The 27,170-nt window shown below is 47.8% G+C and overlaps 1 protein-coding gene across 2 annotated transcripts; it reads right to left on the bottom strand.

Annotated features, from left to right (window-relative positions):
• Nucleotides 1-1,674: 1,674 nt before the first annotated feature.
• Nucleotides 1,675-17,137, bottom strand: Tcn2 (transcobalamin 2). 2 transcript variants are annotated; one of them, XM_055624240.1, is made up of 10 exons: nucleotides 17,043-17,137; nucleotides 16,476-16,681; nucleotides 13,239-13,431; nucleotides 12,048-12,217; nucleotides 10,954-11,115; nucleotides 9,717-9,889; nucleotides 9,414-9,600; nucleotides 8,009-8,180; nucleotides 4,043-4,158; nucleotides 1,675-2,189 (listed from the first exon to the last, which is right to left on the bottom strand). In XM_055624240.1, exons 2-10 carry the CDS (start codon nucleotides 16,537-16,539, stop codon nucleotides 2,128-2,130), a joined length of 1,299 nt encoding a protein of 432 aa, XP_055480215.1. In that variant the 5' UTR covers nucleotides 16,540-16,681; nucleotides 17,043-17,137; the 3' UTR covers nucleotides 1,675-2,127. The 2 variants fall into 2 exon arrangements, with proteins under 2 accessions (XP_055480215.1, XP_055480216.1); XM_055624241.1 differs by having other exon boundaries at nucleotides 16,476-16,678; nucleotides 17,043-17,131.
• Nucleotides 17,138-27,170: the final 10,033 nt, after the last annotated feature.

The following is a 27,170-nucleotide window of genomic DNA, read 5'->3' as shown; positions in this document are numbered from 1 at the left end:
GAAGCTGTCCCTAGCGCTGACAGGCTCAGCCTGACACTCGGATGGCTTCAAGCCTGACCAGATCATGCATTTCTATCCTCGCCCTCTAGCGTCCTGAGTGTGACCTAGGAGGAGATCACAGTCCCAAACACACCATAAGCCAGAGCACCACCCCGGAGTTCTGAGTCAGCCACCAGGCCTGGGGAGGAGCTGCCGAGTCTTCGATGATACAGCCTGGCCCCCCAGACCCGAAAAGGGGACCCTGCACCAAAAATGACTGTCTTCTCATCCCCTGGCTTCTCTGGGTCCCCCCTGAATGTGGCAGACTAGACACCTGCTTGAGGGCATAAGCTCAGAAAGTAAGAGGGACTTGGGGCTTGAATTGGAGGTGACAACAGTTGTGACTGGCTACATTCAGAAGAAGAGGTTCAGAGTCCTGGGGTGTAGATGAGACAGCCCCAAATCCCAAATTCAAGTTTTTGATTGCCCTCTGCCATCTTCCAGTTAGTGGGTAGTCGTTGGGGCAAATATAGGTTCATTTTTTTGTTTCGAGGCAGTTTCCTTTTTTGTTGTGTTTGGGGAGGTTGGTTTTGGTTTTGGTTTTGGTTTTTTTTTTCTGTCCTCCTCTCCCCCCACCCCCTGTTTTTGTTTTGAGACAGGGTTTCTCTGTATAGCCTTGGTTGTCCTGAACTTACTTTGTAGACCAGGCTGGCCTCAGAACTCACAGAGATCCACCTGCCTCTGCCTCCCTGAGTGCTGGGATTACAGGCATGTGCCACTGAAGCCGGTGGTTGTTTGGGTTTTTCAAAACAGGGTTTTTTAATTTAGCCCTGGCTGTCCTTGAACTTGCTCTGTAGACCATGCTGGCCTCGAACTCAGAGACCCACCTGTGTCTGTCTCCCAAGTGCTGGAATTAGAGACATGCGCAGCCACCATCCGCCTGGAGGCAGAGTTGTATTCCAGGCTGGCCTCAAATTCCTTACGCAGAAGAGGATGACCTTAAACTTCGGATGCTCTGTCTCCCAAGCACTGGGATTTCAGGTGTGCTCCACCTTGCCTGAATTTGGTTTGTTGTTGTTTTGTTTTTGTTTTTCAAGACCAGTTTTTCTGTGTAGCCTTGGCTGTCCTGGACTCACTCTGTAGACCAGGCTGGCCTCAAATTCACAGAGATCTGCCTGCCTCTGCCTCCTTGAGCGCTGGGATCAAAGGTGTGCGCGACCAAGCCCAGCCCAAGCCTGATTTTATATGGTGCTAAATTCTGGGCTTTGTTCATGCTAGGCAGACACTGTAACAATGGAGCAATCCCTAGCCCATCCAATAGTGTTTCGTGCAGTTCTGGGAACAGAACCCAAGGCTTTGTATGGGTAGGCAAGTGCTCTACCACTCAGCTCCAGCCTCAGGCCCCAGCAAACATTCATCGGGATCAACATCTGTCTCCTGCCTGACATTGCCCAGCTGTGACCTTGGGTGAGTCACTAGTTCCCTTATCTTCATAGTGAGAGATGAAAATGCTGACAACCCCAGTCTGTTCTACACAATATTTAGAAAGGTGTAGTCAGCTGTTTGTGCCAGTTCATCACCTGATAAGCAGAAGAGCACTCACCAAAGCCTGCTAGATTCCCCAGACATCCCTGCTCCTTCCTCCCACCCCTCGGCCCCGCAAAGAACATGAGGCCCCAGGACACTGAAGCCATGTAAGGGAAATCAGGGCTTTAATTGTGTTGGAAGGCCCAGCTGAGGCCTGGCCACCAGCTGCCTCATGCCCAGCTCTGGGACCAGCACCCTGATAATGGGGGGTGTGGGTGTGGGGTCAGAGCCACAGTCCCTGGGCCATGGAGGTCCTTCTTGCAGGACCCAAGTCCCAGAGCAGCCATATTCACAACACCCACAGCCAGACTTCCTTACGCAGAGGTCAAGGGCAGCTGGTTCTTCAGATCATAGGGCAGCCTTCACAAAAGGCCTGTGGAGTCAGGCAGAGCCAGACTCAGACTAGCAGCCTCCCTAGGAGAGGTTTGGTTTTGGTTTGTTTTTTTTTACTTCCTGCTCTCAGGTGGGCTGTAGCTTAGGGTCCTCTCTGTGGAGACAGCTGAGGTGATCTGGGGGACGATGCATTTGAGGTGGCAGCCGGGTCCAAGGACATCCCCGGGGCTACCATCTAACTAGTTGAAACATAATGGTTTCCCCATCGGCTGGTTTGTAGTCAGCAATGCCTGCAGAAAGAAATGAAGCAAACGGGGTTAGCAAGGCAATATCCCACCCCCAAGTGTGTCATGTGACCACTACCCAGAGGCCACATCTGTAAAACCCACTCAGGGTTTGGGGGTGGGAAGCGGGGAGCTGTCCAGAGCCAGCTGGACACTCAGAAACAGCTTGGGCTGGATCCCTCAGGCCACAGGCTCAGATAGCAGAGAGGGTGCCCCCCCCACCCGGTGGGTAGACATGAACTAACAGCTGGATAACAGTGCAAGAAAACAGGGCAGTGCCTGCTTGCAAGGTCAACCCCTCCAAAATGGAGTTGTCAGGCAAAGAAAGTGGCTCAGTGTGGTCCAGAGAATGTCATGATTGAGTGTCCCACAGTGACCCTTCAGCCCAGGAGGATACTTGTTTTCAAGTCCCAGCTCTGTCACTCACTAGCATGATGAACAGCACATCCTCCATTGGAGAAAGGGGAAAATAATAAAAACAGCATCCTGGCCAGGTGTGGCTCAGTGGAAGATGGACTGCCTGACAGACCTGAGACCCTCGTTCATTCTTAGCTCCAACCAACAAACTTGGAAGAATTAGAAAGCTTCCTTGAGAACCCAGGTGCCCAGGGACAGCTCCATTTGCTGAGTCATTTTTATTTGGTAGGGACAGTGGTTGAGTCAGCGTCCAGCTATATAGACCAGGCTATCATCAAACTCATAGCGATCCTCCCACCCCAGTCTCCTGAGGCATGTAACACCAAGAACGAATTCCTTTTAAACAAGCATGCTTTGGTATGAATGTCCCTGACCCTCAAAGTCCGAATGCTCAAACCTAACCCAACAGTGATGGCGTCAGGTGACTGGAGGTGATTAAGTGAAGAAGCAGAGCCTTCCATGGTGTGGTGGCACACGCCTTTGATCCCAGCACTCGGGGAGGGAGAGACAGGTGGATCCCTGTGAGTTCAAGGCCAGCCTGGTCTACAAAGTGAGTCCAGAACGGCCAAGGTTACACAGAGAAACCCTGTCTTGAAAAATATCAAGTAAACAAACAAAAGAAGGGAATCCTTCAAAGCCAGGATGGTGGGAACACACCAGAAATCTCAGGAGGCTGAGACATGCCAGCCTAGGCTGTGTGCTCAAAGCATTAATTTAATTAAAAAAGAAAAGAAAAGAAAGCATGTAAGTGATTTTACATTAGGATTTTACATCCTGGAGTGATAATATATGAGATATATGGGCTAAATAAGATATATCATGTAATGCTAGTTTATCAACTAGAAAAAATTTACACATCTGACATTTTATATCTGTTGGACAGTGTTGACAAAATAGGATTCCATTTTTAAATGAAAACAAGCATTGTACATATTTCTTGTAGATATAAGAAAATGTATCAAAAATTAAAAAGACTTGGGCTGGAGAAAGGGCTCTGCAGTTATGAGCACTGCCCCCTCTTCCAGAGAACCTGAGTTTAGTTCCCAGGACTCACATGGCAGCTCACAGCCACCAGGGATCCACCCCTCTGCTGGCCTCCTTGAGTACTGCACTCATGTGCACAACCCCACCCCCACAGATGCACACATAACATACATAATTAAAAATAATTTTTAAAAAAATCTCAATTTAAATTTAGAACTTAAACTTCCAGGTAGTGAAATGTAGGATTTCATTCTTTTCTGTTTCTTGAACTCTCCAAGACTTCCATAAAAGTTTTAAGAATTCAGTGAAATATTTTGGATTCGGCTTTGAGCGTGAGTGGTTTTCTGAGGCTGTGGCCCAGGAAGCATCAAGGGAAAGCCTGGGCTAGGGCTGATGCAGCCTTGCTTGGTCAGGACTTGGGTAGGAGGCACATCCAGGGCGACAGGCCACAGACTCACCTTGCAGCAGTGGGGTGTCAGGGGCTCGAAGAATCTGCCAGAATTCTCGCTCCCCAACTTCTTTCCCCAGAACAGATGTCAGGTAGGGGCCTGACAAGGAGGCCTGTGTCCCATACCTAGAAAATAGAAACAAAAAGAGAGGAAGCAGCTGCTGTATCCAAAGAGGAAATCGGGGCTCACCCACACCAGCAGAGACCTGCTCCCCCAGGGCCGGCATTCTCCTAGCCCTCTGTGCTGCTGATCAACCTAAAGCAAACTAGTGACACCTGGAAAGAGGAAATTGAGAGGCTGTCTCCATCAGATTGGCCAACGGACGTGTCTTTGGGGCATTGTCTTGATTGATGATTGACTGTGGGTAACACCCACATCCCTGCCACCCTCCGCACCTAACCCTTGGTTTGCTCCCCATCACTTTATAAACTGACTGTGGAAGCACAACCCCTCATCTCGGCACTTGGGAAGTGGAGGCAAAAGGACTAGATGGTTGATCATACTAAGCAATATCAAACGGAAAACATTTAAAGGTGAGAAAGAGGGGGCTCAGGGCATGGCTTGGTAGTCGACAGCTGTCACCATGTATAAGGGACTAAGTTCAACCTACAGGACCACAAGTAACACAAAAACCAGAAACCCGCCTTGGCGATTTAGACAAAGAGGAAGTACAGTCACCTTCTCATATCTTCAGAGGATTGGTTCAAAGCCCCAGACAAACACTAAAATCCAAGAATGTGCAAGTCTGCCATATATACTGGGGGGGGGGGAGGTATTCACGCAAACACCTGTGTGCATCTTCCTGCATACTTTATGCCACCACTAGGTCACTTATAATATTAATACATCGTAAATGCTATTGAAATGGTTGTTGTGACGCACTGACAAAGAAAAGTCTGTGTTCGGCACAGATGGATACAAGTTGGCTAAATTTGTGAATTGTAGACACAGCAGACTTGGTAGAAATGGATTGTCTAGGGAATGGCGTAGAACAGCCCTTTTCATGTTTTAAAAATTGTGTGTGTGTGTACACACATAAATGTAGGCATCCGTGGAGGTCAGAGGAGGGCCTTGGATCCCCTGGGTCTGGAGACACAGGCAGCTGTGAGCCCTGCTGTGTGGATGCTGGGGACTGAACTTGGATTTTGTAAGAACAGTACAGTTTTTCACTGTCATCCAGCCCAGGAACAGCCCTTTCCCTTTTCTTTTTCTTTGCTGTAAAAATTTATTTATTTATTATTTGTACAGTGTTCTGCCCACAGGCCAGAAGAGGGCACAGATCTCTTTATAGATGGTTATGAGCCATCATGTGGTTTCTGGGAATTGAACTCAGGACCTCTAGAAGAGCAGCCAGTGCTCTTAACCTCTGAACCATCTCTCCATCTCTCTAGCCCCTCTTTTATTTTCCTTTCTTTCTTGTTTTTAATTCAGCCCCATGAACCCATGAACAACCCTTTCTTTTTCTTTCTTTTCCCTCTCTCACACACACTCGCTCTTTGTTTTTTTTTTTTTTTTTTTTTTTGAGACAGAGTTTCTCTGTGTAGCCCTGATTGTCCTGGAATTTACTCTGTACATCAGGCTGGCCTCAAACTCACAGAGATCCACCTGCCTCTGCCTCTGAGCGCTGGGCTTAAAGGCATTCACCACCACTGCCGGACGTGAACAGCCCTTTTCAATGGTCTTAACTCTGAGGCCCTACACGGCTGCTCTGGGCCACTTCTCTGCACATCTGTTTGTCTGCTGTGAAATCCTGTGCCTCAGCCAGGCATGGTGGTCCACGCCTGTAATCCTAGCAGTCAGGGAGGAAGAGGCAGGTGGATCTCTGTGTGTTTGAGGCCAGCCTGGTCTACAAAAGGGAGTCCAGGATAGTCAAGGCTACACAGGAAAACTGTCTCAGAAGGAAACACACACACACACACACACAAAAAAAAAAAAAATTGAGGTCATCCAGAACTAGGGAGGCAGAGGAAGGAAGGAAGGAAGGAAGGAAGGAAGGAAGGAAGGAAGGAAGGAAGGAAGGAAGGAAGGAAGAAAGAAAGGAAGGAAGGAAGGAAGGGAGGGAGGGAGGGGAAAGGAAAGGAAGGACTTTACACTGAGCAAACTCATTAGTGCCTCTAAGTAACCTTATGGAACTGACTTAGGACAGGCCTGGTGCCATAGCAGGACTGAAAGTTCAAGGCCAGCCTGGAAACTCTGAGACACATGATGATTAATCCTGACTGTCAGCTTACAGGGATTTAGAGTCACCATGGACACAGATTTCTAGGCATGTTTGCAGAGGATTTTGTAGATTATCTTAATTGAAGAAAGACCCACTCCAAATTCTGGTGGTCCTGTTGCATGGACCGGGGCATGCACTGAGCAGAAAGGAGAGCAGACTTAGAACAGCTGCGTTCATCACTGTGCTTTCCCAACTGAACAGGACATTGTCACCTGCTGCCACACCGTTCTACCATAATGAACTGTTTCCCAGGAACTATGAGCCCAAAACAGCCCTTCTCCTCTCAACTTGCTTTTTTAAGGTCCTTTGTCACAGCAATAAGACAAGTGACTAATGCAGATCTTGTTTCCAAATAAAAAGTAAAACTCTGATGGCTTCCATAGTACAGCTTGTGTTTAGTCTGTAAGAGGCTCTAGATTCAACCTTCCCTGGGAGATATGTCACTTAACCCGGAAGTGGGAGTATTTTTGTCCCTTCAAGACAGTGGTATTGGGGCTGGAGAGATAGCTCAGAGGTTAAGAGCACTAGCTGCTCTTCCAGAGATTGAGTTCAATTCCCAGCAACCACATGGTGGCTCACAACCATCTATAATGAGATCTGGTGCCTTCTTCTGGCATGCAGGTGTATATATAGAGAGAAAATTGTATACATAATAAATAATCTTAAAAAAAAAGACAGTGGTATTGCTGGGCACACACTTTTAATCTCAGCATTGGGGAGGCAAAAACAGGTGGGTCTCTGTGGGTTGGAGGCCAGCCTGATCTACAGAGCGAGTTCCAGGACAGCCAGGGCTATACAGAGAAGCCCTGTCTCAAAAAACAAAAAACAAAACAAACAAAAAATACAGTGGTGTTAACACATCTCTGGTCTAAGAGTTCCCAGCCCAAAGGACCAAACAGTCCCCACTGACAGCACTTCCTAGAACTCTGATGGGAGCAGAAAGCAGGGATTTCTTGAGATGAGGCAAGAATCCAAGGGACAGAGCAGCTGGTAATAAGGATTCGATTGCTCTGAGCCCCTGACGGAGCATGTCCACCTCCAGGTATGGCCAGGGCCCAGCAAGGAGAAGCAAAGAAGATGTGCTCTTTCTCAGGCTTGTAAAACCTCAAGGGACAAGTACATTGTCTACCTTCTCAGGGTTATTTTTTTTTTTTAGATTTATTTATCATGCATACATTGTTCTGAATGCATGCCAGAGGAGGTGGTTGGGAGCCAACCATGTGATTCCTGGGAATTGAACTCAGGACCTTTGGAAGAGCAGCCAGTGCTCTTACCCTCTAAGCCATCTCTCCAGCCCTTCTCAGGGTTATTAATGGCAATATTTTATCAAGGTTATTAGATATTATTACTCTTCCCAGAGCTCTCACTGTGTACCAGGCATTAGACCTACTCAAAGAATGTCTACCAATGACCATGGGCTCCTCACTGCAGCCCTATTAGGAAGAAGAATACTTCATGCCCTCACTAAATAACTGTCCCGCTCACTTCTGGGGGGTGGGGCAGAGGAACTGGGATTCCAAGTCTGGGTCTCTGATTCTAGAGCCAGCTCCCTTGATGACAGTGGCGGTTCATACTACAGGCCAAACACCACAGGTCCAAAACACAGGCCAAAAGGAAGTGTAGAAGGCAGAAGCAGAAGTTAAGCCAGAACTTCTCCCAAGAAACTCTTCTGTTCCCCACTTTTCCCCTGATACCATTTCAAGCACAGAGGGCTGAGAGGAGTGAGAGCCAGAGAGTGGGATGGGGAGTCTCACGTGAATCTTCCTACGTCTTGAGCCATCTTCAGGACATCTTCCAAGGTGGACCCAGCAAGGACAAAAAATGTATGTTTGTATCGTGGCAGGACACTGGAGACCTCCAGCGTGACACTGATGACCTCTGGGGTGTAGACTGATGCAGGGTCCTCAACAGCTGGAACCAACATGACTGGGCCAGGGAGGAAGGAGGAAGCAGCTGTCATTAGGAAAGGGAGCGTGGCTATGTGTCCTCCTTTCTTCCCGTGGACACCCATGTGGCCCATGGCCTGCCCTCCTGGCTCAGTAAGTGCCGTGCACACCTGCTCAGCTGAAACCTGGCTCTTTTCCCATCCCCCTGGCCTTCAGCCTCCATATTCTTCCACAGCCCAATTCTGAGCCCCTGGCTGGTGTCTCTTGCTTTTTGCCTCCCTCCTCTCTGCCACACTGCACCTCATTTGTTCACATCACTTCCTGGTCACCTCTAGCAGACTCATCTTCTTCCTATGTATCTGTCTAATGCCCCTGTTCACTCTCCCAGATGCACTCTTTTCCAAGATGGTACCCCTCTCCCCCGCATTACTGGTCTCTGTGCCTTTGGTTTTGCCTTCTCTGCTCCTTTGCCCATTCGTGCCACTTTTCTGGAACACCCCATTCACTACTTTTAAGTTTCTCACCAAAGTGCTGCCCAAATGATTCAATGCTGCGAATTAAGGCTCCTTAAGTATCAAAATTAAACCAAATATGTGTCTCTCTACTCATTTATTCATTCACTCATCTGTGATAGTTGGCTCTAGAGTCAACTAAAATGTAAGTCTCTGGGGCCTTCCTATGGTGGAGGGTTCTTGATCATATTATTCAAAGCAGGGAAGGCCTTCTGCAGGCGTAGGCAGCGCCTTCTGGTGGCAGCCCAGACAAAAGGACGTGGCAGGAGGAACCTGGTTTTCAGCTGCTTGCCCTCACCCTCACTCCCAGCTTCATCTGTCCTATTGTTACAGTACTCCTTTGCTGATATTAAAACTAACTTCTTCAGACTCCAGTGGAGACGAAAGGCTAGCAGTTCTCCAGAATCCTTCAGGCCTTCTGCACCATGCTGGGACTGCGGAGACATCCAGCTTCACAGACTGAACCTCTGGGATTCCGCACCTCTCCAGAGGGACAGAGCCGCTCCGCTGTTGGGCCATCTGGCCCAACCTATCAGTTCTGCTCCTTTAGAGGACCTTGACTAATAAACTACTCCGTCCATTTTTTTTTTGTACCTGTGTCTACACTATGAGCATCAAAAGGCTTTGACCATGTTTTAGCTGTGGTGCCCTATTCAGACCCACACACTCATGCTGGCTAAGCAAAGCAAAACCAACTGATTCCCCCATCACTGGGACCCACAGACATCAAATCACTCGGGGAAACAGAAAGGTTCGGCTACCCCTGGGCGCCTGGCAGTCTGGAGAGATAAGATCCAGGTAGGTCTTGTGGTTCAGGACAGGAAGCAGCTGGGAAATCATCATTGGGTTCTGGAAGGCCCCACCATGGAGGCTGGCCAGCAGAGATGCCCTTGCCTTGAGGCATGCTGTGCCCAGCTCTGCCCCATGTGCAGGGGAGACCATCAGAAACTGTGGGGAAGAGAAGGAAGAGGTAGGTCAGTCAGTGGGATGGAGCCAGGTCTTCCAGCCCCACACCAGCCCACCCTTCACAGACCTGCTGAGTGCTCATAGGATCGCTTTCCCACCTGTAGTGCCAGCGGGGTGCTATAAACATTTCCAAAGTTGCCCTCAGAGGTCTGGGCCTTCAGGATCTTCTCTCGAACTGTCTCAATGGCCATGGTGATTCGTGGTCTCAGATCAGGGTTGAAATTGAAGCGATCCAAACAGGTGAAGGCCAAGCCAGCCATGGCTTCAGTGTCTAGGGAATAGATCTAGTATGAATGATAGCCTGATAGGACCCGTTAAGTGGGTTTGGGGACTCAGGATCATCTAGGGTACCAATCCGAGCAATTTGTCCAGGACTCTCTGGGTCCCAACACTGGATACACTAGGCCCAGAGAACCTCTCAGACCTAGACAAACTGATTTGCTGGGTCACTGAGTACCTTGAGAGCAACAGGTCTGACGGACAGACTGAAGAAGAGGGTCCCAAGGGGACAGATCCTACAGCACCTGCTCCCAAACCAGGTGCATACTGGGACCATAGAGGGGGCTTTATTTTATTGATTAACTAATTCATATTGTTTTTGCGGTGTTGAGTATTGAATTTAGGGTCCCAGGCTAAGTACTGTGCCACTGGACTATATCTCTAGCCCCTCAGAGAGTCTGACCCTAATGGTGGCCTTATTAGCTTTCAGGCAGTCTGATTTAATTGCTAGGAAAGCTGCCAGGGCCTGGGAATTTTTAAGTCTTCTCCCTAAAGGTAGCTATAATGTGTCTACTGTGTTTCTCTAAAAGCCTCTGAGACAAGTCCCTTATTGACAAAGGTCTCTCTGGGCAACATCTACCAACCCCCCCTCCACCCCACCACCCCTGCTGCATTCTGCCCACCCTACAAGAGGCCCTACTCATCCACTCACAGAAGCCCCTGGCAGAGACCTTGAATCACGATGATTAAAAAGGGGATTCGGTGGCCTAAGGTCATACAGTGAGGAACCAGATAAGTATCTTCAGGTTGTATGGTGGCCACAGCACCCAGGTGTGCTGGGTACTCTGTTTATAAAGCACCTTTTATTGAGATGCTGCTGGGAGGTCATTTTATAGGAAATCTGTGACTGACAGCTGATGGGGGCGGGGGACTTGGACTACAGTGAACATTTGATGGAGCTGGGGTCAGGATCCAAGCCCAGTTTCAAAGCTGGTTCACAGCCCCCATCTCAATTGGGATCTGACGAGGAGATGTTTCAAAAAAAGGTGAGCATAGGGGTGGGTCATAGAAGGCCTTCTCCTGGGGCTCGAGGCAGCCTAGGCTTTGTCCACTCACCCACAGAGAGGTAGCCCTGGGAGGTACGGTAGCTGTGTTCAATGGCGTACAGGAGCTTGCCCACCACGCTGTCGTGGACCCGCTTCTGGTGGACACACAGCGCAAGGATGCCGAGGCTGTACTGGTAAAAGCTGGTGCGGAGCTGGCCTTCATGATCGTGCCCTGGGATTAGAAAGGCAAGGAGTAAAGAGATATGTCAGGCTTGAGGGCTTCTCTTCCAGTCTGTTCCCTGCAAGAAGCCCCAGAGCTCATGGGAACGATGGTCTGCATGCTTCAACACATTACGTGGAGACCATGGCATCCTACTCCTTCAGTGTCTAGATGAGTTCCCAGAGATTATGCCAGGTTCTGTCTTTGCAGGTCAGAGTAGATGACAACTCAACATAAGCCCACGGGATAGCATAATTGTAACAGAAATGTGGCCTGAAGGTCCCTATAGCCACATAACACAAGTCTTTAAATAGCTGGGAAGTTGAGACAGGATTCTTCACAGAAGTAGCTCTATGTGGCACATACAAATACCCCGACTTGTTTGGGAAGGCCAATGTAGCTGGAGCTCACAGAGAAGCAAACAGAACAATGCCTAGAGAACGTAAGAGACAAGCCAGGCTGGGCCTGAGAGTTATGAATGGGACGGTGAGGGGCCCTGCAGGGTTTAAGCTGCCTGAAGAACAGGTTGATATTGAAAAGCCTTGCTTCAGCCGTTGAGCACTGGGTCCAAGTCAGGAGGCTGGGAAGTTGTCAGAGAGGCTAGGGAATAAGTGGAAAGGAGGCTGTGCAAGTCCCAGAGGTGGATAACCAGTCAGTCTTGGTGGCTGAGCATCCCAACACCTTTGTAAAGCACCTTTTATGGTATGGGGAAAGGCTTGGCCAAGCATGGCAACTGGGTTTGACCTGAGCATCTAGGTAGACTTGATGTGGGCAAAAGAGAGAGTTGGAAGAAGCCCAGAAAGCCCAAAGTTCTGATTCCCACCAAGAACCTCACCTAATGAGAACAGTTATGAATCTGAGGCCTGCTTCAAAACTCCAAACCACAAAACCTTTTGATGAGTCTCACAGATGTTCCCTGCCCATTCAAATGTTGTTCTCCTTACCAATGGCCTTCTTCTCATCCTCCAGGAACCACTTGAGCTGTGAGACCAGCCTGTCACCCTTTCGGCTCCCAATGAACTCACAGTTGGCCCTGAGAGCAAGCAGGTAGAGGGCCAGGTCGCCCCCAGAAGGCTTGGTCTGGCAGTTACTGTGATCATCGCTGGAGGTGGACCTAGGACGAGGCAAGGTTTTCTCAGCACCTTCATGAGAAAACCTTCATAAGTCTGGCTTGAATCACACTAAGGTCACAAAGTGGAATTAGCTGTCATCTGGCCTGGTATGAGATGTATCCCACGGATAGTTAAAAAGAAGAAAGGTTAAAGTCAGGGCTAAAGCATAAGGGTGCCTGCATCCAGATCACCTGCTTTGACCCCCAGTCAAACCATGCACTCTCTCCTTTATTTCCTCTCCCTTCCCTTCATTCTTGAGAAGGAATGGAATCCAGAAGGTACTTCATGGCTTTTCCCTCCCTTTTTTTTGTTTGTTTTTTTGAGACAGTTTTTTTCTGTGTAGCCCTGGGTGTCCTGGAGCTCGCTCTGCAGACTAGACTGGCCTCGAACTTACAGAGCAATGCTTGTCTCTGCCTCACAAGTGCTGGGATTAAAGGTGTGTGCTATTACATCTAATGAGTGATGTGGGGTTTTTTTGTTTTTGTTTTCTTATTCACCTCTCATTCAAACTCCAGAGCAGGCCTCTCTTTAATGGCCACTCTTTGGAGGAAAAGCACAGAAATATGCTACTTCCAGACTCTGCACGAAAGAAAAATTAGCAGTGTCTGTCTTCAGTCCAAGAGTAAATGATAGAAATCATTAGACACCGCTTTTTGTATCAATATACAACCATATGTTTGGTTATAGATTAGTGATGTCTGCCTTAGGTATAGGTCGGGGTGCACAGAAAGAGTCAGGTGTTGCTTGGGGGCTCATGGATTAGTGACATCTGCCTCAGACAAAGGTGGGGAGCACAGTAAGAATTAGGTGCTGCTTCAGGAATCAGGGGGATGCAGTTTCAGGACAAAAATGCATCTCTGACCTAGTGCCACTTACTCCTTCACTCTGAAGATGGAGAAAAGCCCAGAAAAGACAAAATACGCCTAGTTTGTCGAAAAGCCATAAATACCCCAATTAGAACCCAGTCTCCTATGTCTTATAACACTGATCAAGTCATAGGTAAAGACTGGAGAGTGGCAATACCCCAGGAGGCACTGCTGGTAAGTGAGCTTAAGGCTGTGCAGGTAGAGGTCCTCCTTGGTCCCAGCCTGCATGCTGGAAAGGCGCAGGCCAACATAGATGCTGGGATTCAGTTGTTCCAGGGAGAGCCGATCCATCCAAAGTAAGAGTCGCTGGCCCAGCCTCTCTACCAGCTGGCTGTCCATCTGTGGTATTACTGAGGAAAGAAAATGGTATGAGAGAGGTCTCTAGGCTATTCTCTAGCAAACAACTATTCTTACCGCTTTACCAGACAAAACCTTTTCTATTCCTGTTACCACGTGGCCTACATCCCACCTGTGTGGGGAAAGGCAGCGGGTAAAAAGGAAAGCTGGCATCTCCTAGGAGGGATGAATGGGTCAAGGAGAGATGATGGGCAGAGATCAAAGGGTGCTGCTGCCAGGCAACCACCCACCTGTCAGGAGTGACTGCAGGCCAAGCCCAGCAGCAAGCCCAAGCACCCATCTCCTTTGACCCTCACACCAGCCCCTGTGGTATAAATATCTTCATCATCGTTTTGCATAGAAGAGGAGTCAGAAGCTCAAAGTCGGGCTGTGTAGTATGTGATGCTGCAGACCCAAGACTAGGTCAGACTGCAATCCCCTTCCCTTGCTCTTTGGCACCCTCATGAATGTGTGTGCTACATATTGGTCAAAGGTCCAGCCTCCAAGCAGTGAATGTTCCACATCGAAGTCCACACGCTGTAGGCTGCCAACTGATTCCCCCAGCTACCCGAGGAAATTCCGCCACACAAGCCTTAAAAGACAGTGAAAAGAGTCTGACACTGGGAGACCAGCTTCTGACAGCCTGTCACGACCTGGGATTTACCTGAAGATATGTAAGCAACACACAGAAATCTCAGGGATATGCCCCAATTCCAGCTGATGGCTGACTTCCTTCCTTGAGAAGGGTCCACACATAATGGAGCAAAGTCTTGAAGGCACTGTGTACTTTCTGCCCCTTTTACTGACTCCCAGTCACCATCCACTCCAGCTGACCAATGGGCTTATATTCCAACATTGCAGGGTGGGGGAAAGGCCTGCCCTGGAGCCCTTTGTTGCTTTCTTGGGTTTCCGTGCCTGAGGACCAGGGCCCCTTGACCATAGCCCCCTCTTTCTAACCTGTTTTTCCAGAAGTCATAGGTATCTACAGATGTAGGGGGCCATTCCCTACTACAAACTCTAAATGACTGTTTGCCTTGTGGACCAGGCCAAGGCACCTGGCTGGCTCCTCACGAAATGTTGCTTCTGACAGTCAGGCACAAGCTGGACATGGTGACACAGGCCTAAAAACCTCAGCACCCAGGAGGCCAAGGCCTGAAATACATCACAGTGAGGCCCTGATGGAAAGAGGGAAGACTTACTTTTGGGGGATCTGTCTCTATTTTTCCAGAGTTCTATCAGTATCTCTGAGGTCCTCTGCTCTGGTGCTCTATCTTTCTGACTGTCTCTGTAGAACTTTTTTTTTTTTTAATTATTTAAGCAGGGTTAAATAATTTTTTAAAATACTTTTTAAAAAAATATTAAAGCAGTATTGCAGGCTGGCCTCAAACCCAGTATGTTGTTGGGAATGACCTTGAACTCCTGATCCTCCTGCCTCTCTACTCCCCACATGCTGGGGTGACAGGGGCATGCCACCACACCTGGATGACACAATGCTGGACATTGAGCCCAGGGCTTCATTTGTGGTAGGCAGGCACTCTACCAACTGAGCTACATCTCAGCTCTAGAACTCTGCTCTTCCACACTTCCTTGAAATTAGTAAGGGAGCCCAGACACCCCACCCAAGGTTCTGACCGCCGTCCTGAGCCAGCTGCTGCCTCTAACAGGAGTCTGGTAACCATAATTTATCATCTTTAGAAGGAAGGAGCTAGGCAGATTCACTCAAGCCAATAAAAGTGGCCCCAAGCAAGGCCCCCATGATGGCTAATCTTGCTTGTCAACCTGATTGCATCTGGAGTCAATTAGAACCCAAACTGCTGGCCACACCTATGCAGAGTTTTCTTATTGAGATTACAATTCAAAGCAAGAAAATACACTCAAAATCAGAGCCAAACCTTCTGGTGGCAGCCCAGATAAGAGAAAGGAGGAAACTTTCCCTTTTTTTCCTGCTTGCCCTCACTCTCACTCGCAAGTTCTTTTACCCTATTGTTGCGGCTGGTATTAAGTCTACCTTCTTTATGATTTCAACAGACACTGAAGACCAGCAACTCTCCAGGAAATCCTCCAGGACTCCAGCACCAGATTGGGTCTGCAGAGATAACCAGCCCCATAGGATAAACAGCTCCGGGATTCTCAGCCCTTCTTCCAACGAGAGGCAGCCACTGCTGTACTTCCATGACTATCCCCTGTAAGCCAGTCTTTCAAAACACAAACTCATGCTATCGGTTCTGTGCCTCCAGAGAAGTGGTTCTCAACCTGTGGGTCATGACTTCTTTAGCAAACTTCTATCTCCAAAAATATTTACATTAACAAAATTACAGTTATGAGGTAGCAGCAAAGTGATTTTATGGTTGGGGGTCAACACAACATGAGGAGCGTGTTAAAGGGTCACAGCATTAGGAAGGTGAGAAACACTGTTCTAAAGAACCCTAATACAGCCCGACACACACACTCTCGCACTAGGGCAGCCTCTCACTGGAGGATTGACTGGATTCAGAAGCCCGGGAGCCTTCTTTGTGTAGTCTTTAGTGCATAGTCCTGTCCATTTCATTATGTACAGAGCCTTAACTGATGATGAAACTGTGGTGTCCTCACCCTACAAGCAAGGCGGAAGGCCGGAAGAACAGCCTCAGCTCACCTCACAAGACACAAGGAGGTCAGGAGTAATAAAGGGACTATATCCCAAGCCCTCAGAGTTTTCATGATGGTGAAGGAGCTCTTCGGTGGTCCTGCGTGCTCCCGACTCTTTCTTCAAACTAAATACTGGGCCTACCCCAGGGAGGCCTCCTACGTGCTGAGTGCATAAATGAACACATTGCTGGATGAGCTGGGGAGATCCTGTCTCGGATCCTGAGCAGGTGTCTGCTCAGCATGCCCAAGCACTAAGGTGCATTTAAACCTAAACTGCTGTGGGAGACTTGAGGGACAGATGAGGTTCTTCATTCCCCCACCCCCAGTTTCCGATCCCTCAAATATCTAAGAAGGGGACTGGACAAGGCAGCCATCCATCCCTCTTGTGACTCCGGGGGAAACAGGTTCCAGACAGTAGCTGGTTACTCACCACAGAGCTCAGCTAGAGCCCCCAGGACTCCCGACAGGAGCAGCAGCGCCTTCAGGAGCTCCATGGCAGGCACAGGTGGGAGCTGGGAGACTCCTGGGACCAGCGTCGAGGGGCTTGTCTGACGGCAACTGGTCACTTGTTTAGAGGTCGCTTCCTGTCACTGATTAATTGTCCCGCCAACGCCCCGAAGCGCCCGAGCGCAGCTGCTAAGTCAGCAGAGAGAAAAGGGGAAAGGTCTGTTACCCGGCAGGAGGCCAAAGAACAGAGGAAGGAAGGGCAGGGCAGCCGTCCTCCAGGTGGGGAACAAAAGCAGGGGAAGGGCCAGTGGGGACCCAGTGGGACAACTGGGAGCCAACCGATCCGTCCCCAAAGAGTTAAAGACCCGGGAAGCAGCACAGAAAGCCCAATGTCTAGTCTGTCCCAAGTCTGTCTGTCTGGCAGTGCTTGTCGTCGTCCCGTCCTCCCCCGCACCCCTCCCCCCCGCAACCTCGGCCTGCGGCCCCCCACCCCCCCTCACTCTCCCACCTCGCTGCCCTGGCTGCAGACATTCAGGATTAGGGTTCCTACCTGGTGCACCTGGAATCCCCTGGACGTACCCGCTCTGACTTGAGGACAAGGAACAGAACAAGTAATTGCGTCGATCACGTGAGCGAGCTCTCCGGAGTCAGCTGTTTTCTGCCATCAGCCTGCCAAGGAGGTGGGGCAACCCCTGGCCCCGGCCCAGACAAACAAGTTTCCTCAGTCGGCTGAAGAGTCCTGGAGGAATCAAGGAAGTCAGGAGACCTTCGGGGACAGAGCTGCGGGGCTGCTTGCCCTGAACTAGGAAAAATCACTTTAAAACATCCTGGTAGAGAGAACAAAAGATTCCTTTTCTGCCCAGCCCCACTGGAGACTCAAGTATGACTCTAGCAGTGCTGTGTGACCTCGGCTAGAGTGTTTAAGCTCTCTGAGTTTCAGGTTGCTCCCCATATATAAGGTGAGCGTGTTGAACAAGGTTATCGTAACCACGTTTTCGCACTTCCACTTGTGAGGATGTTGGGACTATAATAAAATGCCTCTAATCGTCTTCTGATGAGATGTCTGTTACAAGGCGAACTGCCAAAGGTCACCTTCAAGAGAACCTACTTTTGTGCCAGGTTGATTGTCACAAGCCAAGCCTCAACTCGGATAAGCATGGACCTGTATAGCAGCTATTAATTAGCAGTGCTCATTAATGTAATGCATGTGCTGTTGTCAGAGAAAGTGAAAAAGACTGCGGGTTACATCATAACGCGGAGATTTCTCTCTGAAGGGCCACAGCGAGAAAGTGAAATCTTGGCGGTCACATCGGGGGGGTGCACACCCTCAGCCCCAGCCACTCAGGAGACTGAAGTGGGACAGATCGATCCCAGGAATTCCCTGCCAGCCTGGGAATTCCCATGAAGACCCTGTCTCTTTAAAAGGAGGAAGAGAAGATGGAAGAGGAGGGGGTGGAGAGCCAAGCATGGTTCTTGGTATACAGCTATATCCAGAACATGAGAAGATGAGAGGCTGAGGCAGGAGAATCATTGCAAGTTCCCAGCCAGGCTGGGCGACTGAGTGAGTCCTCATTTCAAAACTCAAGGAAATAAGAGAAGAGAAAAAAGGAAGGAAGAAAGGACGGAGGGGAGGGAGGGAAGAAGGAGGAAGGACAGAGGAAGCAGCCATTAGCTCGGGGTGAGGGGAGTTGGCGTGCACATGTGTTTTGCAGGGATAAGAGGCTACAGTGTTGCAGGGTACTCTCCAGAGGAGACTGCTCTGACACAGGTTTGACCATTAGAAAGTCTTTATTAGCCAGTGGCACTACTCTGGGTGTTCAGGATCCCAGTGTAGCACTGAGCCTTTCTCAAAGTGAGCTTTTAAGCATTAACCACATTCTGGGTTGACATACTTCCGTTAACAAGAACAGTTAGCCAGAAGCAAAACTACAGAAGCCAAAAAGCAAGGTGAGTACATTTAGAGACGTTCCCAGGACTATGGACTTTGATGGATTAGGCCTTTGTTTTAGTTTTGGCAGGTGGTGCTGTCCGCACGCTGAATTTTACAGCCTGAATGGCACTTCCATCATGGAGTTAGTTGTGCTAAGGTCTGGGGGCCTGTTATACTGTCACCAGGAAACTGTATTTCAACCAAGGCTATGTGTTCAGGTGTAAAGTGTTCCAATAACCAATAATCTTTGAGAATCTACTACTTTTTTAAACATATATTTTTGTTTTCTTCCCCGAACATTACAAGCTCTCAAACTTGTGCTGTTCAAAAACATTTTAGTAAAAAAACGAAGCTCCCCACTCTAGCCTAAGCCACTAAGTCACTTTGACTAAGACCAGGAGCTACAAGGAAGGAATTTCTGGACTTCACATTTCACACCTGCCTTAACTTTGCAGTTTTTCAGAAAACAGTGGAGTCACTGAGCTGTCCAGACCTGAAGTTGACCCTCCCACACTGCCCTGATTGCTTGGAACACCCTTCAAAATCTGTTTGGTTGACCTTTTGCTCGACTCTACCTTCCGTCTGGCCTTCAGTGACCTTGTCTGTGAAGAGTCTATAGTTGCTTTGTGGGGAGTCTCCCCAACAGGGAAAGGTCGGCACCTCCTGGTGCTCTTGGGTGAACGAGCTAGAACATAGCCCATTGTTAGAAATATAATCCCAAAGACGAAAATACTCTCGTAGGCATGCGGCTGGCATGAGAAGAATGGACAGATGGAACAAATATGGACACATGTGGGTATACAGAGAACATTTATTGCGTAATAAAAATACACCTGTTGCTATCTTAGTTTACACAGGTGAATGAAAAATGAGCACATGACTGCTCCTAGATATGCTTGAGGAGAAGATTTTTATTGAAGATGTGAGGGAGGGTACAGCCAAGGGCAGCTGGAAGGGTTCAGGCTGAACTAGGCCATGAGAGGAGAGAGATGGGGGAAGGGTGAAAGAGGGGGCAGAAAGAGAAGCCAAGGACCAAGAGGCAAAGAGCACTAAGAGAATGTGCAGCCAAAATGGGCGAGTTATACAAGAGAAAACAAAGAATAGAAGACAATACTAGGCGGAAGGGAAGTGACACTCAGGGGCTGGAGAGGTTTAGGGTAGGGCACAGAGTTTGCATGCTGGCCAGGATGACTCTGCAACAGGTACTTGTAAGTAGGGACTGAGGAAGCCTAGAGGTATCAAGATCTGCTAACAGGCACCAACAGGCCTAGGTTAGTGGAGGCGCCATACGTCCCTTTGCCAGAGATCAGCGGAATGACTCCTTTTACCAAATAGGAACTATTTCTTTAAATCCCCGAGGGAATGCTGGCTTATCTAAATGCCAGACTTTGGAAAAAGGAATTTCTTGGGACCCAACAATTGAAGAGATTTGAAGGGAAGAGAGGGTGATGGAAACAGGAGAGGACCTAGTGGGATGTGGGAACCAGCAAGGGGTGGGGAGGGAAGAGAATAGTGGGAGGAGGGACGGGTAAGAATGAGCACAATGGCATACATGTGTCACTATAAAACTCATTACTCTGTATGTTAACCTGAATGCTGATAGGGGCTGGGGGTGCAGCACAGTAGGTGGGGGCCTTGCCCAGCTTGTTCCATTTAGGCCTCATGAAATGGGTGTGGGAGCACGTGCTTATCATCCAAATGCCCCAGAGGCTGAGGCAGAAGCATTGCTGAGGGTCTGGAGCCATCCTGTGCTACAGTTCGGAGACCTTGTCAAAAGTAAATAAATAAATAAACTAATAAATAAAAATTTAAAAAGTATATGCCTTTCTTCTTTTTGATTTTGTTTAGTTTGTTTATTTTGCTATGGTTTGGTTTTTGAGACAGGCTCTCACTATGTAAGCTAGGCCAGCCTCAAACTGTTCAACCGCCTTCCTTCACCCTTCAAGGCAGGGTTACAGTGTCGTGCACCATGGTAGCTAGCCTAGGAATACACCGGATAGCGTGGCGACAGGAACAACTGATTACATCTCCAGAGCAAAGCAAGACTACTGGAAGGACTTGGGCTTCACATATCCACATCCACACAAACACAAAAGCACAAGCCTCAGCCTTCGGGAGAAAGTAGAACAATGAAAACACTCAATATTTGTCCTCGCTTTTCCTGGAGCCATTTTACTTTTCACACTCCCTGAGGCCATCTATAGCAATTAATTGGTCTTATGAAAAAGTACAACAAAGCCTGTCTCCCTAAGAGAGACTGCCTGATGGGTACAGCCCAGATGGGCTCCAGGGCAAGCTCTCATGCTGGTGGGCAGACTCCATGCTGCCAGGAATGTTAACCTACTGAAAAATGAAGCTCTGGCTTCGGAAACATTTGTATTAACGTGACAGCCAAGCCACTGGCTGATGGCTCCACAGTTGTGGGATTAACAGTTTCAGTATTAACCTACTGAAAAATGAAGCTCTGGCTTTGGAAACATTTGTATTAACGTGACAGCCAAGCCACAGGCTGATGGCTTCACAGTTGCGAGTTTCTCACTGTCAGAGCTGGCACTCATGGACTGAAAATGCCTGGGGACAGGTTACACCGGGTGGTGAGTGATGAGCACTCTCAGCCCAGGGACAACCTTGCAGAGCTGTCAGGCCTTCAGTCTTTTTTTCAGTCAAAATGCCTACAATCCCAGAATTTGGGAAGCAGAGGTCGGGGGGGGGCTGGGGGGATGGGACTGTAATGAAGGTCTCTTCCAGAAGGAAATGTCAACACTGAACATTTCCGGGGAGGCTTATACACTCATGGCAGATACATGAATGAGTTTCATTATGAAATTTTACAAATTTATATTGTGTGTTTTGTTCATGTCTCCCATTACAATCTCTCAAAACCCATCCCTGTTAGTCCCTTTCTTCCCAAATAATTCCTATTCTACTTGTATGTCGAGAGAGAAAGAGAGAGAGAGAGAGAGAGAGGAGAGAGAGAGGAGTTCCACACATGGGCAGCCAATGCTTGTGTTTCTAAGTCTGGCCTATTTCATTTACCCTGATGGTCTCTGGTTCCACCCTCCCGTTCCATCTCCCTGAACCCTTTATGGCCTAGTCTACTCCATTGTGTATGTATCACATGTTCTTGGTTTTTTTTTTGTTGTTGTTGTTTTGTTTTGTTTTTAAGGATTTTTAGTGTATGTCCTAGTTTGCTTTCTACTAATGTGGTGAACACCACGACCAAAAGTAACTTGTAGAAAAAAAAAATTATTTGACTCACATGTCCCGATGACATTCCATCATAGAGAACAGTCAAGGCAGGAGAAGAAACAGGAAGCTGGAAGCAGAAAAGAAAGCAGAGACCATAGAATAATGCTGCTTGCTGGCTTGCTCTCCAGGCTCATAGGCATCTACTTTTGTTTTTTAAGAGAAAAGAAAATTCTTAAATTTCTAAGAGAAAGAAAATTCTCCCTTTTTTCTTTTTTTTTTTTTTTTAACATTTTTTAAAAAATTTTATGTGCATTGCTGTTTTGCCTATGCATATCTGGGTGACAGGGTCAGATCTTGGAATTACAGACAGTTGTGAGCTGCCATGTGGGTGCTGGGAATTGAGCCTGGAAGAGCAGTCAGTGCTGTTAACCACCGAACAATCTCTCCAGCCACACCCCCATTCTTATTTCATATTTCTGAGTGTTTTACCTACATGTATGTCTGAGCACTGTGTGCATGCAATGCCTCCAGCGGCCAGAAGAAGCGGATCTGGTGTCAGACTCCCCAAGACTTATGTTACAGATGATTGTGAACATCCACTGAGATCCTGGGAATTGAACCCAATCCTCTGGAAGAACAACCAGTGCTTTTAACAGCCATCTCTCTATCCCTCAGAGGCCACAGGAGGGCATTAGATCCTCTAAAACTGGAGTTATAAGCTGTTGCCATTTGGGTGCTGAACCTGGGTCCTCTGCAAGAGAAGGAAGTATTTTTAACCATGGAGACATCTCTCCAGCCCCCTTAAGTTTTTGTTTGTTTGTTTGTTTGTTTTTTGAGATTTATTTATTATATATACAATGTTCTGTCTGCATATACATCTCCAGGCCAGAAGAGGGCACCAGATCTCATTATAGAGGGTTGTGAGCCACCATGTGGTTGCTGGGAATCGACCTCAGGACTTTGGAAGAGCAACCAGTGCTCTTAACCAGCACCCCAACCCAACCCATAGAGTTTGTTAAAAAAAAAAAAAAAAAAAAGAACAAAAACAAAAAAAACCCACTTACTTTTAAAAAACATTTCTTACTTGCTGGTGGTAGATGCTTCTAATTGCTGCACCACTGATGACCCTGGTATGCTTGTGGTCCCTGTGCCTTCTACAGGGCAAGGCCGTCATAGCCACAAAAGTAGTGCCTCTGTTGCACAAAGGGCCTTTGCAGCCTCACAGTTTATTCTCATGTCTAATATAACATTAAAATAATAAGTATAGGCATTCATCTTGAAAAAAGTCCCACCTAAATAAGCTTGTTCAGACTCGTGTGTGTGTGTGTGTGTGTGTGTGTTGCTGGAGATTAAAGCAAGGGCCTCACTCATGGTAGACAGGAGCCTTACCACTGAACTATATCTTAGACTTTTATATTATTTTTATTTTGAAGCTGTGTCTTAATAGGTTTCCCAGGCTGGCTTTAGACACAACACCCCTGTCTTGGCCTCAAGTACTGGTGATTTCAGGCCTGGCTAAGCCTCTCTTATCAGTGGTTCTTCACACACACAAAAGCTCAGAATTTACCCTTCGACAGGTATTAGACCTCCAGAGATCATTTAAAAGACCTTGGAGATCTCAACAGGATGCTCCATTGTTGCAGCTGAAACCTCACTGCTGAGGGTCTAAAAACCAAAAGCCAAAATCTAAAGCCCCAGGCCCAAAGCTTGCTAGCTCAGCTAATGGCCCAGGAGGAAAAGATCTACTAGCTCACCCCACAGCCCACAAGGAGAAAGCCAAAAGCCAAAGAGCCAAAGACCTTTTTCTTCTTCTACATGCTGTCTTAAAGATCCTTCTTACTGCTTAATCCCTTAACATGATCCTTTACAAGCCAGAGGAATTCCATGTGTCCATTCAGAGTCAAAATGGACAAAGACGTGGCAAGAGGTGTGGGTCATCTGGGCTTTCCTCATTCTGCCTGTGTCCCTGTCTTGTCAAAACAACCCAAGCTATTCCTGTTGGTCAGAGTCTGTTATCCTGCCACGCACAGAGGTCAAAACACAGAGGTGGAGACTTTAATCAATAGTTCAGTGGGAACTTTTCTGTGTCTCCTGGGAATAGCAGGCAGGGCGTGGAGCATATTCTCTTTGGGGACCAGAGTCTCCATTCACACAGAGTCCAAGGTTGAGGGACATAGAAGCCTCACATGCTCAAGTTGGTCACTGACAGCATGCTAACACAACATAAGACTTTATAGAGTGTGTCCTCCAAGATGGCACTGAGTCTTGCCTTCAGAAGGCTGGCCAGCATTCTGCCATGCTGGCTGCCTCTGGGTGAGGCAGTGCATGGTAGGCCCATTGGATCTTATGCCCACCTCCTGAGGTTTAAAATAAGTCTCTGATTAAATGCTATGTTCCTTGCAATTCCACAACTGCATGTCAGACATTCTACAATGTTAGATTAGTGGTGTTTGCAGGATATTTGATCCCATTGTGAACCCCAAGATTGAGAACTGTAAAAACCTGTTTTTGTTTTGTTTTGTTTTTCTTTGTTGTTGTTGTTGTTTGGAGTGATTCAGCCCTAACACATACCTTTAATCCAAGAGCTTTCTGTACACAGGATTTAATAAAGTTAACCCTAGGTCAAGAGGTGAAGCAAGAAACCAGCTGACGGGAATTAAGCGGTAAGGAGGGACTTTGAGGAAAGGGTATTTAAGGCATCGTGTAGAAGAAAGTCTTCAGCTCTTGGCTTTTGACTTTCTCCTGGGTTGTGGGGTGAGCTAGTAGGTCTTTTCCTCCTGGGCCATAAGCTGAGTTAGCAAGCTTTTGGCCTTGGGCTTTTAGCTTTTTCCCTCAGAATGTAAGCTGGGTAAGAAGGTCAGCTGGGTGCTTTCTCTGCCTCTCTGAGCTAGCAGGTTTTCACCCCAGCATCTGGCTCCTGAATCTTCATTGCCAAAATAGAATGATTTGGGATTTTCTTTCTTAATAACAACAACTCTGCAGGCAGAAAAGGCAAGGTATGTACTCTCTTGAGGATGAACCAATGATATTTTCAGAAAAGATATTCTTATAGCTAAGTTGCCACTGTGAGAAAAAACAATCCTCACTTCGTAATAAGAGCACTGAAGAGCCAGAGGAGCGGAAACAGGGCAGTTTATTTTACAACCTTACTAAGTCTGCCTGGAGAAAAGGCAAAATGGCTACCGCCATGATTTGGTGTAAGATGTTGCATTTTATATTCCTAATTGGATTTCCATGCCCCTGATTTCATTATTGGCTGAGTTCTTTAAGGAGCTCCAGTCTCTCCCAGTGTCTATTATTATTCCCTCCCCTGATTCCTCCTTTCATTGATTCAGAGCACAATAATGAAGTGTAATACGTGATCTATGGGTTGACTGAGGTTGGAACAAAGAAACCGCCAATGGCTAGCGAGCAAACAAAATTGGCATCAGTTGACAAACTGCAGCCAAGGAAACTGACATACTTTGTGAATTCATTGGTTATTAAATAAAGTTTGCCACTGTGAAAAGACACATCCATTTCTGTCATTGCACACACGTGCAACAGCCACCTAACGCAGGTGTAAAATATGAATCTTGCGATTGTTAAGGAAAGCAATATGGAACTTGTCTTTTATGTGTGTGTACTGTGTGTGTATAGTGTGCACAGCTTTGTGCCCGTTCCTGTGTCTGAGTGTAGGTGTACATAGAGGACAACTTCAGGTATTGGTCCTCACCTTCCTCTACTTGAGGTACACTTTCTGGTTGCAGGGAACAAGTATACATCAGTGAGAGGCATGCTCTAGCTGTGCTTTGAGCTTCCCAGGGTCTGGTTCTCACAGGAGGCCCAGAATTAAAAATTTAGCTTTACACGGGCTCTGAGGACCCAACGAGTCCTCATGATTGCCCTCAAGTGCTCTATCTCTGGAGCCATGCCCTCAACGCCATCGTGGAACTTCCTTGCTTAGCTTTTATCTAAGCTCAGATGTGTTAAATATGCATTTTAAATAGTCCATTAATTAGCTAGCTCTGCTCAGCTGTAGGGGTGTGTGTGTGTTGTATTATATGCCTGTGTAAGATTTACAGGCATCTGGAGGTGCAGAGTGGCCAGGCACTGCCCCCAGACTACTCTAAAAGGCCCTCCTACAGAGGGGGGGGGGAGGGGGAAAGACAGAAAAGCCCAAGATCAACAGAATCCCACCAAATCCCAGGCCATCCTGAAAAAGCCCTGCTCAGCCCAAAGAAACCCTATATAAAGCCTGCCCCTGCTCAACTCTTCCCTGCTTCTCTCTCAATAGGCAATCACTCTCTTGCATCTTTTCCAATAAATCTCGTGTGAGGTTTGCTGTGCTGTGTGGTGACTTTGTGTTATTTCTTAGTTCCTGATTGCCAAGATACCTTTCCTTTCAGAACTGTTAACACTTAACGTTCATGTGGGTGGGTGTGAATGTTGGATGTTTTATATGATATTTTTTCTTTTTCTTTGGTTTTGTTGTTTTGTTTTTTGAGACAGGGTTTCTCTGTGTGGTCCTGGCTGTCCTAGAACTCACTCTATAGACCAAGATGGCCTCATACTCAGATATCCCACCTGCCTCTGCCTCCTGAGTGCTGGGATTAAAGGTGTGTGCCACCACACCCAGCTGATGTCTTCCTTTCTTGAAAACAGAAAATCTAGTAACTCACTAAATCTAGAGCTACTAGATTTTGTTATGCTAGGCTGGGTGGCCAGTGAGTTTAAGGGATCTGCCTAACCCATGTCCTCTGTCACTGCAACTTTTTTTGTTTTCCAGACAGAAATTTCTGCGTAGCCCTGGCTGTCCTGCTCTGTAGGACAGGCTGGCCTCGAACTCAAGAGATCCACCGATCTCTGCCTCCCTGGGTGCTGGGATCAAAGGCGTATGCCACCATGCCGGGCTCTTCTTTTTATTTATTTTACTTTGTCATTTTATTCTGTTATTGAGACAAGGTCTCACTACATATGTAGCCCTGGATGCTCTGGAACTCACAACGTAGATCCGGTTGGCCTCGAAATCCTAAGAGATTCGCCTGCTTTTGCCTCAACTCATTTCCAAAATTTAAGTGGCTGCTCAGATCTCTCTATCGTGTGAAGTAAAACGTAGGCCTTTGCTCCATTTTATCCTAAAATGAGCAAACGAACTAGGAGCAGCTGAACCTAAGGCCAACAAGGCAAACCCTGGCCAGCCAGGTTTTAAATACTTAGCAACGGTTACAATTCAACTTTGCTCTCGCCAAAGGAAAGCTGGGCCCTCGGCATCCCAGACGGTGCAGTCTCCCAGCCTTCAGCCGTGCTCTATCCCGAAATGCAATGGGGCTCACGTTGTCAAAAAACAGCCTTTAGGGTGGTCATAAAACTGCCTAAATTTCCACGCTAGTTTAAAGCTTATCTACATAAAGTTGGCAAATGAGGAAAGCATTGAAAGAACGGCCCCAATGACTGAGCAGTAGAGAGATTGGTCGTAAATAACGAGGTCGTCAACAGCCCAGCTTTCCCTGCACTCGCACAGGCATGTTTTCGGACAGCCCTGAGCTGGCGGCGTGGGGTCCTTCAGGGGCCTAGGCA

Source organism: Psammomys obesus, unplaced genomic scaffold (genome assembly GCF_907164565.1).
Source record: "Psammomys obesus unplaced genomic scaffold, mPsaObe1.curated_primary_1811, whole genome shotgun sequence".
Lineage (NCBI taxonomy): Eukaryota > Metazoa > Chordata > Mammalia > Rodentia > Muridae > Psammomys > Psammomys obesus.
The sequence above is the reverse complement of the archived record's forward strand: the minus strand, read 5'-3'. Positions and strand labels throughout refer to the sequence as shown.

Excerpts from the sequence above, each read along its gene's own strand:
- Tcn2 (XM_055624240.1), bottom strand. The coding sequence starts at position 16,539 with ATGGAGCTCCTGAAGGCGCTGCTGCTCCTGTCGGGAGTCCTGGGGGCT. Across the intron at positions 12,218-13,238 it reads TACCAGCAGTGCCTCCTGGG|GTCCACCTCCAGCGATGATC; the intron begins GTATTGCCACTC and ends GCCTCGTCCTAG. Across the intron at positions 4,159-8,008 it reads CAAGACGTAGGAAGATTCAC|GTATGGGACACAGGCCTCCT; the intron begins GTGAGACTCCCC and ends TCTATTTTCTAG.